Raw genomic sequence first — 12726 nt, forward strand, 5'->3', positions numbered from 1 at the left:
GAGGTTTGCGTGCGTGTGCTGTACAGATGACAGTGTGTCTGCACTCTCCCACAGAAATTCTGAAAGATCTCCCTAGGGGCCCGTTTGCATCAGTCCTCTCTCTCTCTCTCTCTCTCTCTCTCTCTTTCCCTCTCTCTCTCACTATCTATGTTTAGCTTGGATGATCCGCAGTCAGTTCGCTCTTTTTCTTGTATAATAATTGAATGTGAAACACATTTAGATTCAGGTACAGCCACTAACAGACACAAAGATGTGGATGCAGGTTCAGCCTCCTCATGCTGTCTTTCTTATTAGAGTAATTACTACCGACTGGACAACAGTCACACAGTCCAGTGTCTTTCTTGGACATCTCCTCAGTTGAACCCAGGGTCCTTCGACTGTGGCAGGACACAAAGAAGCCACTACCCCTAAAGGGAAGTCATAGTGTCTTACACAGTCTTGGACTCTCTTTATGGACAGAATTAGCCTCTCTTGGTTCAGGCTATTTTCAGCTAATGGGGATCTCTCTTTCTCTCTCTCTCTCTCGCTCTTTCGCTCTCTCTCTCTCTTTCTCTTTTCCATCTAACTCTCTCGCTTTCTCATTCTCTCTCTCTCTCTCTTTTTCTCCTGCATAGATGATATGTGTTTTTAGGGTATGGACAGGGGGTTAAGAGTCTTTGATTCGATCATGTTTCTATGGAAACATTTATGTTTATGCAAATAAAAGATTTGTGATAGTATTCACTTAGATGATGCACGCATTTGCCAGCGAAGGCCATGGTCCATCGAAGGATAAGCCACTTTCTGGTCTGACTTCCTTTTAAAAGCACGGCCTTCACCTCTCTCTCTCTTTGTGTGTATCCCAAACCATTATCATGAAATAGAAATATAACGTGACATTTTAATATGTGTGTATATATACTATATATATATATATTAATATATATTCTATATCAGAATGATGTTTGCTCATCATGATGTTGTTTTGATTTTGATTACCATTTTGTTCCTTACTGCAGTGGCCAATGCATAAATATTCTATCATTAACATTTTATTGTTTCTGATTGCGTGGGATTACATGGCCATTTCCCCCTGCATTAAGCTATTTCAGACTGGATGGTTGGCTGTGTGGACATAAGAGTAATAACGTCAAAACCCACAGACACACATGTTGATGAGAATGGCGCTAGAAACTGTGGTAATGACGGGGTGCATATGCTGACGTGTCGAGCTGCCATGGTGAGCAGAATCGGAAGGTTGTTGCCATGGCCGACAGTGAAAAAGGAAGAGAGAAAAAAGAACGAAAAAAATTAAGGAAAAACACTAATTTTGCTCTCGCTCCATAGAGCCTCTATCATCCTGCCTCTCCTAAAGATAGAGAAGACAAGAAATGAATAACGAGAGGGGGAGGGTGGGAGTGTGTGTGTGTGTGTGTGTGTGTGTATGAGAGAGAGAGAGAGAGAAAGAGAAAGAGAAAAAGAAAGAGAGAGAGAGAATAAGAGTGTAAGGGGGACAGAAGGAGAGATTCCACCTTCTACTTGATAAAAAAAGAGGGCTTTTTTCATTGCTGCCTTGTCATTATTGTGACATACGACAGGAGCACACAAGGACACTGCAGTGCAATAAGAAAAGAGAATATTTCAGTTGTGTGGGGGATGGTCCCTTAGCTTCCTATTTTACATTGAAAGAGCCAACAAAATACAGTTAAATAGCAGCATACACATTAATAATGACAAGATAATAGTATAATTTATTATTTCTTTGTTCACGTTCATGATTAACATGGCAAAGAGAACCCAAGTCCTCAAAATAAGGAGATAATTGCAATAGTACTTATATGAAATGTACCTATAACACATGTATGAGGCTTATATAATAATAGAATACAATTATGTGGTCCAGTTTTAATCAAAAGTGTAATTTGCAAATTAGCGTGCATTATGTTATATATGGGGAATATTAAACAGCCGTCAATATGGTTAGTCATTACCAGACAAAATGACATTGATAAAATGAATAAATGAAGTAATGGGAAAAAACTTCTTTCTCTCTGGGGAATCACTTAGTTGTATCCTTCAGACCCAGCCTCTGAAAATGGACCATATGGTTCTGACCTGGAAAAAAAGTTTCAAGCTTGTGACCTTTGTCACAGATTGTCAATGCAGCAAGAGACTGTGGCACCACAGACAGGCCCAAGAGACTGTGGCACCACAGACAGGCCCAAGAGACTCTGGCACCACAGACAGGCCCAAGAGACTCTGGCACCACAGACAGGCCCAAGGAAGACTGTGGCACCACAGACAGGCCCAAGGAAGACTGTGGCACCACAGACAGGCCCAAGAGACTGTGGTGCCACAGACAGGCCCAAGGAAGACTGTGGCACCACAGACAGGCCCAAGAGACTGTGGCAGCACAGACAGGCCCAAGAGACTGTGGCACCACAGACAGGCCCAAGGAAGACTGTTCTGATATTCACACTGGGGTGGCTTCTGTTCAAATTGGGGTGGAATCTGATTTTCATCATCACTTGATCTTGCATTGTAGTCATTCAGCTGACAAAATGAAGTAATTCTAGCACCAAATGGGTCTGTAATTCCCAAATACACCCCTTTCAATTTGACTGAGCGTGAACATTTTCCATGCACAATTTGTTTTATGTTCAACTTTTAAAGTAATATACCCGTGCACTTGAGAACACAAACCTATAGACTCTAACTCTTCATCCTTCTTGATACACTATCAGGGAGAACATCTTTGTAAATATGGCAGCCCAAATTGTCGCCATGACTTGTTGAGTGCACTGCCCACACACACATCGAGATCTTTGAAGACTGTCCGCCGGGACCATCTCTTAGGAGTCTGAAAGAGTACTCAAGCCTACATCCCATCTGGCTGGTAACTGGAGTAAACATTTGCTTCCTTCCCATAATGACACAGTCTGGGTGATTCTCCGCGCCTCCGTGATTTACTGTAGCTGTTGTAGACAATCCATTGTAGCCTACCTCTGCAAACGTTAGCACTTGTGCTGGCCCTGCATCTGCCACGTCAACTTTATACAGTATTAATCGGGCAACTGGGGACTATTTTATTTACATTTGACGACTTAAATCTCTACGGACACGTAAATTACACCATTAGCCTAAAATCAATTATGCGTATTGTTGTTGCATTTATACTTGAAGATAGTAGCCTATCCATGCACATGTGATAGCTGTTATAAGAGCCAGGTTGAAGTACGTTGAATAGCCCTGGCCTCTTTTCATATATAAGCTACTGCATGTAAGAGTCTAGGTATGAGTCATCATCAGACAGCAGTCGCCATGGATTCTTTAACTGGATGCAAATTATCCAGGTTACCAGCAGGCTATGTAAATTATGATAATGATGGCTGAAACTGTGTCAGCGCTGCGAGACATAATGACAAACATGTTTTAATAGACTACAGGCATTTTTATGATAAAGGCAGTAATGTTTTAGCTTTGAAGTAGAATTAATATTACTGTAGGAAATATGGGGAGTGTGGCGGAATTGCCGTTCAGGGTTTTAAACAGAGGGTGACGCTCTACTCAACTTTAACATAGTCACCTTTTTACCTTTTGCTAAAGAAAAACCTTCAGTGTGGTCTATGACTCCCTCTATTGGAGAGTTACATGTAATACATGTGGCAGTATGCATACTTTAATTTGCCCAAATGTTGAATATACTGTGATTGGAAACAGCAATGCAGCAACACAGATACTGGAATCTAACACCACTCCTCTGAAGCCAGTCCTTCACGGTAAAGGAAAATAGAGAGTCAGAAGTTACAAATCTTATAACAGCTTTTTGCAAAGTTTTATGCACATAGGCTGCTTATTAATCGAGAAATTGCGTGATATGATTTAATTTAGTCCTGAAGTAAATTAAGTAGGCCCATGTAGTATGTAAAGCCTATGTTGATACTGGAATTTCTGCGAAAACCAAAACAATTAATCTGATGACAGCCATTCCTGGTCAATGTCACTTTGCATTTTGCATTTCCAAAACTAGTAACTGTACTTCACTTTTCTACAACATTGCAGGGCATCCTTATTTATATTCATGTGATGTACTAGAGTAAAATTGATATTCATTCATATTCATATGACAATCGTGGGCATCTCCAGCGTGTAGAAGTCAATTGCCAAGTTTGTCCAACCTAAAAGCTAATTTGACATGCACTACTACAGGACATCACAACACTACATCACAATACCACAACTAGGACAAATAATTATATAATTATATCAGATGACAATAATTACCTATGGTTACCTTAATAATAATAATAATTATTATTATAATAATAATAATAATTTGTATTATTATGTTTATTATTAGCAGCAGCAGTAGCAGTAGCAGTAGCAGTAGCAGTAGTAGTAGTTGTAGTAGCAGTAGTAGTAGTAGTAGCAGTAGCAGTAGTAGCAGTAGTAGTAGTAGTAGTAGTAGTCGTAGTTGTAGTAGCAGTAGTAGTAGTAGTAGTAGTAGTAGTAGTCGTAGTTGTAGTAGCAGTAGTAGTAGTAGTAGCAGTAGCAGTAGTAGTAGTAGTAGTAGTCGTAGTTGTAGTAGCAGTAGTAGTAGTCGTAGTTGTAGTAGCAGTAGTAGTAGTAGTAGCAGTAGTAGTAGTAGTAGTAGTAGTAGTAGTAGTAGCAGTAGCAGTAGTAGTAGCAGTAGTAGCAGTAGTAGTAGCAGCAGCAGTAGCAGTAGAAGTAGTAGCTGTAATAATAGTAGTAGTAGTAGTAGTAGCAGTAGTAATAATAGTAGTAGTAGTAGCAGTAGTAGCTGTAATAATAGTAGTAGTAGTAGTAGTAGTAGCGGTAGTAGTAGTAATAGTAGTAGCAGTAGTAGCAGTACTGTTGTTATTATACAGACACCATTTTAATGAGCTATATATACAAAACTGATAGACAAAACTGTCAGGCTCTGAATTTGGCTGGAGATTAATATTCATGCAGGATGAATGAATATTCGTTAAGAAAAAAGAGGGGGCAGAAGTCAAATATGTCAGGGGGAAAGAGCAGTACAGCGCAAATGCCTCTCAGTGATCTGCTGTTCATAGGTTAGTAGTTGGGTGGACACCTGCCAGGTGGGACTGTAGAGCTGGTTCTTATCGGGGATACAGGTGCCGAGCCATGGAGAGCTTTACACACCCATAATCCAAATATTTATGATCAGTCATACAGACGTTTTTTATCTGTTCTCTTTTTGTTTAGATTGTTTGTTTGTTTGAACACATTTTATATTCTGTCTTGCTCCTACCACAGTAGGATGCAACTGTGTCTGAGAATAGTGGAACAACATTTGTTTTTAATCAATTTTCTCACTACTCTTATGTGGCTATTTAAAAGCATAACTACATTGAATTTGCAATTGTCCACCTGGTTTTAATGGTCTTTGCTGTAAATCAAAGAACTGATTCTAAATAGATTCCTCATAAAATATATTTTTACAGTGGGATGGGTGAACAAATTGGCAACAAATTAAGAACTGTAAGACAGCTTAATTTGGTCTGTTTGAGCAAAGAACCAACATGTAGGCTACATCTGCTAAGATGTCTTTCCTTTCCAATGATTCAACATTAACGTATGTAGTATTTTCTTTTCATTTTTTTTCCAACTGATAACGACAAATTGGGCAATAAATAGGATGTGTGGATAAGTAAAAAAAACTTTATTTGGACTAAGTTTAGAACATCCCTGTATTATTGCTGAGACAGACATGCTTTAACGCTAGGGGGCATCATTGTGCAGTTATGCCTTGAATAGAGAAGTTGAAAACGGGGCTCTTCAATTCCAGTCCCTTCTCTGGGAAAGATGGGGTTCCTTAGAGATTTATTCAAGTTCTGATATTAGTTTTGCTGTCTGTCATTTAAGTTATATAGGGTCTTGTGCAGCAAAACGAGTTAGGTAAGTTTTGAGTCCCAGGCCTCTCAGAAACCAATTTTCCACCATTCATTAAAGTAGGCATAGTCAGACACTGAGATGTTCAGGATGTTTAATGGACCTATAGTACACAATATCTCATTGGAAATGTATACATTTCGTATAATGTTCGTATATTCATCAACGTGAATGAATAATAACACTCGAGTTAATAACACTTGAGACAGAACACAGAAGCCACATCAGAACATCAACGAAATAAGACAGTGTGAATATTTGAATATATATATATATATATAAAATACACATTTGTCATTGGTTAAGTTCTCGAAGACAAGTAAGGCATTACACTGGGACGACATGCATGGCATCCTTGTGTTTTGAGTTGCACTCAGTGAGTTTGTCTTTTCATGCAAAATGTAGCTGCTCATATCTTATTCACGTCATAGGATTCAAAGACATAAAAGATTACTGTTAATGGACTGGTGACTTCTCCCTCCTAACATAGAAGATGAGATATATCTATAAGAGAATATCTGTATGCTACAAAAGCTCTGTAAACATAAATGTCCCATCATGTACATAAGCACCACGAATGAAATGTCCACTTCTTGAAATCCCTGACCATCGCTTAACGTGATGTCGTGTAGGCGGTAGCGAGGAAACAAAGGCATCTAACGTCATTCAAAGAGTTTTGGTTCGATGAGAACTCCAAAGTGTCTTGGTAAGTGAATGCGTGGGCTTTCCCTCCTCTCCCTCAATACGCTTGAACTTGATTTGGAAGTAGCTGACAGCCATTGTTCACATGGTTCATGACCCTCTGTTTTAGCTGGGCAACTTGCTCCCTGAGTAAACCCGCCGTCGACGCCAGCTCAGTGTTCTGGTTTTTCAGGGATTTCACCTTGTCCTCCAGCCTAGATATCCTCTCCAGCTTCCTCTTACGGCACTTTGAAGCAGCTATTCTGTTACGGAGCCTTTTCCTCTCGGCTTTGATGCGCTCCTGAGTGTCCATGTCGATGGGCGAAAGAGGCGGACTGTCGCCAAAGCTATGAATGTCCGGCACAGTCTGGGGTTCGTCCTTGAGTGACTGGAGTCTTGTCTGCGCTTGTTGCTGCGCGCTAAGGGGATGCGAGGGCGGCGGAGGAAAGGGGATGGTGTCCGTGGAATAATTCACTGTAGTGCCCAGCGGGCTACTTCCATAGGTGTTTAAGTTCGTGTACACCGGTAGGTCGGTCTGTAGGGCTATGGTTGTGCCGGCACTGAGTCGGCTTACGGGAGGCAAGCACGGTCCACCGTTTAATTGGTTCTGCTTGTGAAGGTCTTCCAGAGCTTTCACGAAGCCCTCGGCAAATTCCTGTTCATCGCTCACAGGTGTCTTAGGGTAGACAAACTGAGAGGTCGGTGTCGTCGTGACCATACCGTTAGATTGTATAATCAGCCGCTCCAGCTCCGGCGACGCCAGTTTCAGCAGATCCGGAGAATTCAGAATGCCTTCGGTATCGGGCAGATCCTGCTTCAGGTTGGCATTGCCTTGATCCTCGGAGTTGATATCCTTTTTCATCATGCTGTCTTGAAAGTAAATGCTTGAAATTCCTCGAGTATTATTCAGCACATCATCAGGGTAGAGGGTTGTTTCCATCCTATCCCCTCACATGGAATGTGTGGACCTTCATGCAGAAGTGGTTGATCTTCATTTACCAGTCACGAAGCAGATGGTTCCTTTAAGTGAATCTTTTATCATATAACCTGTAGAATGGTACAATAACCCGTTTTCCGTTGCCGTCTAAGCACTCTCTCTCAAAAATATGACATATGTACACAGAAAATACTCTTCTATATTCTTATACGATATGTCTACCACGGGCAACGATTTCAGCAATGGGCGTTAATAAGCATCTGGAAGTTTTCTATTCCTAAAAATTCCATTATGTCATTTCAGAGCGCCCAGATTGGCCAAAAATGACGTTTTCTTCCGGTTTAATTTGAATAAGGGGCCGTACTAGCTTTTATCGCCATGGAGAAGTTGGGTAAACTGCAAACAGTGCGGTGCATTGTGGTTTGATGTAATAGAAACGTAGGATGAAATGCGAGTGAGGGTGGGAGAGAACAACCCATTTCTTGGCAGGAAGCGCTTTCGAAAACACACGTTAAGGCGTTTTTTCATTTAATCTATGTTCTCGGAGCCATTTTTAAAAGCATCTGTCTTTTCTGGCGATCATATATTAATTGTGGTGTAATGGAAGCTTTTATATTCAGTTCAGTAACAGTGTACTGCTGCCTTTATCACAAATGATTGGCCTCATGTTATTTGGCTACTTGGCTGAGGCATATACAATAATGTCTTCATCAACATTAGGTAGCCTTCTCCAAACGTACATCACTGTGATATGTTAGCACATAAATGGACATCTTTAGCATCTGTGATCCTATAAGACTACTTATGCATTTATCTATCCATAGTTAGTCCATTAAGTCATTAACAAAAATTACATTAGAATGATGATGGTTTAATGCTACCTTTCCTCCTGTTAAAACAGTTGCTCAAGGGGTAACACTGTGATTGTATATATCCTTGCCTCAGGAACATCAGTGGCTAAGACTGTTCTGTTACTATAAATAAACAAGGAAGCATAAGAGGGAGAGAGAAAAAGCATATAGCCTTGGGAAGCTATGACGTCTGTACAGCGACTGCATCACAGAATAGAGTGGGCATCATTCATCGCCATAGCAACACTGACATGGGAGTCTGACGCAGATGCAGGTGAATGGAGCCGTAAAACACAGAGAGAGGAGGGGTGAAAAGGAGGATTAGAAGAGCTGCAAAGCACAGAGCCGTCTATGGAGAGAATGTGTGGGTGGATCAGCATGCAATTTTTCCGCCATCTCTGGGCAGAAATAGTATTCAGAGACTGTGTCTGGGAGTGTGCCTATGAGAGGAGAGGCAGAGAGCACAGCAAAAAGGGTGCAAATGATCGGTGCAAATTATTTTAAATAAATGAGAAACATCTTTGCTTCATTACCTGTTCCTTTTCATCATATACTATTATTAGGAGACTGATTAAACCAATTAACAGCAGGTTAGTTAGTTTATTGATATATGCTTGGCCTTTTGTTGCCCTGCCTTGTGCTGTGTTATGGGTATTGCCCTGACATTACATTCACAATGGGTGAGTCATACTGATATGGGAGGGTGCTGGCCTACAAGAGCAGGAAAAAGCATTTGTGGACATCACAGCAACGAAAAGTGTTCTTTCCCAAACACAGGCACGGACAGCACCCCCTGGAATACCCTAGCAATCATGCAGGTTTAAACTGGATGTAAGTATTTGTGGGCTGTCTCACCTATTGGATGAAATAAAACAAGCCTGGTCTGGATAACATGTAATAACATTCTTAGGAATAGTGGTACCTGCAAGCTACGTAAGTCGTGTTGATTTCCTTAAAAACCTGGATTGTGTTCAATATCTGGACAATTCTGGTTCCTTCATGTCAGTATCAAGCATGCACCGCTAGAAGACATGCATGCATGCATACTCTATTTTTACAGTCCTCAAACCCTAATGTACCACACCAAAAATTCCTGAAAACATCTATGTTGTGAAGGCTACAAACCGTTCCTGTTTGAAGTGAAGAGATTTACTTCTGTCTAACCTAAAATAAAATCATGAATTTATACTGACAGAATTAGTAAAAGCATAATGAAGAGTGATCTCATCAGCCTTTTAGGTTTTATTTCTACCTTCATTTTTGACAGTGGATTCCCAACTATCAGCCATGTTTTCACATCATAATGGCACTCATGTAAATGAGAGGTTTCCAAAAAATGAAGACCCAAAAAATATGTTGCTTATGTTTTCAGATGACAGGGTTTCAAGAACGGTATAGACATGCCATTTCGATAGGTGGCGATAATGTTCAGTCATGTGTTCAAGTCCGGGGGTAAGAAGAAGAAGGCCGATTGATGAGACGGACGAATCTCGTACAGAATACAATACAAAGTTGTTGTTGTCGGAGGGAGTGAGAACCTGAAAACCAAATTATTCTGGAAGTCGCTAGTCTACATATTATGGATACAAAGAAAACTGTTATTGTGACAGGTAGAGTTTACATTTCACTGCTGATACATCTTACTTTAACTTATATGTCTAGGTTTTATTTTTGTGGAGTGAAATGAAACGTGTCAATTGGCTAGAGGAAGAAGTCGATCGATCGATCGGTGCATGTTTACGTCAATAATCGTCCACTCTAGCTCAGAGTCGAGTTAAGATTTAGTACATTACTTCGCTGAACCTACATGAATTCACATATTTTCTATTTAATAACACTGAAAAAGTTCGAATATGTTCTTGGCTCATATGTTACTCTTGTTATGTGACGAAGGTGACAGCACAGTAGAATTCTTCGCTATAATTGTGTGGAGAAATTACCTGTTTAGTGATTAAGAAGCCTCGCGGTGGACGCTGGGTTAATCTTTAAACTAAGCTTTTGCTGATTGCGCATCTTGTAAACAGACTACAGACTCTGAGGGCATCGGAAGACTCTGAGGGTGTCATATAAAAAGTATCTGAAAGACTTGCATTGTTGTGTTGCTGGGAAATATCTGTTGATAACTCTATTTGTTTTGCAGGATTCCAACCTTTTGGAGAACATAAAGTGAATGCAAGCTGGAGTGCGGTGCAGGTTAGAGCCACAGACACCTCGCTTTTCAAAATACTAAACATAAACAACGAATTTCCCCCAAAAATCTAACAAACTCCACAGCCTTATAGCAAATAATAATTTGTTATTCAATTATTTATTAATAAACAGTTGCACATTCCCTGAAAAAAGGTTTACATGTCACTGGTTTTGAAAATGATATCAGTGTAGACCACATTTCTGCACTTGTCATTGCTGTGTAGGAGTTAGAGAAGCTGGGTTTGGGTGAGGACATTAACCTACTGGTGAAGGAGATCCCTGTGGAGTACAAGGCTGTCAGCAAACTCCTTCCATCACTATGGAAACAGTATCAACCTGAGGTAGGAGGCTATACACCAGCATATGTCACAATCCTTTCCGTCTTTGATCTATACTGTGAAATAGAATATGCGCCTGGCACATTTATTATTAATTCAAGGAAGTGTTCCACTCCAATGTTTCCCCTTTTTTCTTGTTTTGTTGAAAAGCTGGTGGTCCACGTTGGTGTCTCGGGAATGGCCACCTCCGTTACCCTAGAACAGTGTGGGCACAATTACGGATACACCCGCCTGGACAACTGCCACTTCTGTCCAAATTCACAATGCTGCATTAACGAAGGCCCTGATTGCATTATGTCAGTCATAGACATGGATTCTGTGTGCGAGAAAGTTAACTCCTCCAGTCAAGGTGTTGCTTTTTCTGTGTCAAAGGATGCTGGCAGGTACAGCCTGAGAACTACTGACAGTGGTGTTAAAGTCATGTCATGTTTTATGTCTAGCCTTGTTTGACAGTTTTACCTTAGAAATAACTGTCTTGTTTAGGCCAGTCATTCTGCATTGTTTCGTTTTGATGAATGGTGCCTTTTCTAATTTGAAAATGGAATAAAATACAGAGAACACAGTTAACTGATCTAATATAAAATCACTTTCCAATCTCTTTCACCATGGCAGATACTTATGTGACTACACCTACTACACCTCACTGTACCTTGGCAACCGCAGGTGTGCTTTTGTACACGTGCCTCCCTTGGGGAAGCGCCACAGCGCGGAGGACCTGGGCCGAGCCCTTCAGGCCGTCGTCCTGGAGATGCTCCAGTCAATGGAGGACCAAATGGACCAGGACCAGGACCACTGTCAGGACGAACACTGACCCAAGACTGCCAGCCTAAAGCTTCACAGAGTTTTAAGACTTCATAAGACCGTTCAGTTGAGAGTTCTCTGTAAACACGATGAGGTGCTTCTCTCTACTTCAGATATTCCACAACAGCACAATCCCCACTGGCCAAGGTCAGTGGTGTTGGCCTCGGACCAGCCGTGCCTGTCTTTTGAGTGTGCATGGCTCCGGACAAGCAATTTATGACATTCAATCTGTTGACACAGGTTACTTTGACCTTTGTTTATGCTAGAGATGTCATCTAGAGAGTTGTCACATAGTCTCTCTTTACTGACAGAGAAATGATTGCTCTTTAAGGGTGGGTTTATTTAAAGGCTCGAACATGTGGTTGCTATGTTACAGATGTACATTCTTGTCTGTTGGCCTTGTGGATTGTAGGAGCAGACTCCTATTGCATTCATTTTGTGGTGTTACTAAATGCCAAAAGATTTGCGATTTGAGCCTCATAGTAGTTCAGTTTTTATATTTTGAACAGGAAATCGTCTAATTTTGTATTTGTTGTCACCTAGATACGGTCATTGACATCCAGCATCATAGATCTTGGTGTTGTAGTGAGATTTTGATTAAGGACAGACTGTAGGAGCACGTTATATGGTGACGGCTGGTGTTGTCCATTCCACAGCTGTAGTTGTCATGGAAGCACTGCTGTATAGTAATCACACTGAATAGACCTGTGAGCCACACTTAACAGCCGTGCTTGCCAATGACAATACGGTTTTATTCAGATTCCATTACTGTTCTGTGAAAATACAATAAAGCGGTTATGCAACTAAGTGTTTTGCAAAAGCATATTTTGTGTATGTATTTGCTGTGTTCAAAATCATTCAATGATGTCAAGGTTACTGTGATTTTCTTTTGTTGATGTAGTTATGGTAAGCAAAACAAACTTTGACTGGTATATGTCATTTTAGTAACATGTATGCCTCTAAACTGTCTCAAAAATAAATATTTTTGATTATAAATAAACTTTCTCAAATAATTATCTTGATCCTCCAG

The 12726-nt window shown here is 40.6% G+C and overlaps 2 protein-coding genes across 2 annotated transcripts; one reads left to right on the forward strand and one right to left on the reverse strand.

The window, feature by feature from the left end:
• Positions 1-5975: 5975 nt before the first annotated feature.
• Positions 5976-8290, reverse strand: jund (JunD proto-oncogene, AP-1 transcription factor subunit). Its single transcript, XM_012835212.3, has one exon. It carries the CDS (start codon positions 7517-7519, stop codon positions 6638-6640), a length of 882 nt encoding a protein of 293 aa, XP_012690666.1. The 5' UTR covers positions 7520-8290; the 3' UTR covers positions 5976-6637.
• Positions 8291-9784: 1494 nt separating this feature from the next.
• Positions 9785-12710, forward strand: pgpep1 (pyroglutamyl-peptidase I). The gene is made up of 5 exons (XM_031560414.2): positions 9785-9977; positions 10508-10560; positions 10782-10898; positions 11046-11278; positions 11508-12710. Exons 1-5 carry the CDS (start codon positions 9947-9949, stop codon positions 11704-11706), a joined length of 633 nt encoding a protein of 210 aa, XP_031416274.1. The 5' UTR covers positions 9785-9946; the 3' UTR covers positions 11707-12710.
• The last annotated feature ends 16 nt before the right edge of the window (positions 12711-12726 follow it).

Source organism: Clupea harengus, chromosome 22 (assembly GCF_900700415.2).
Source record: "Clupea harengus chromosome 22, Ch_v2.0.2, whole genome shotgun sequence".
Lineage (NCBI taxonomy): Eukaryota > Metazoa > Chordata > Actinopteri > Clupeiformes > Clupeidae > Clupea > Clupea harengus.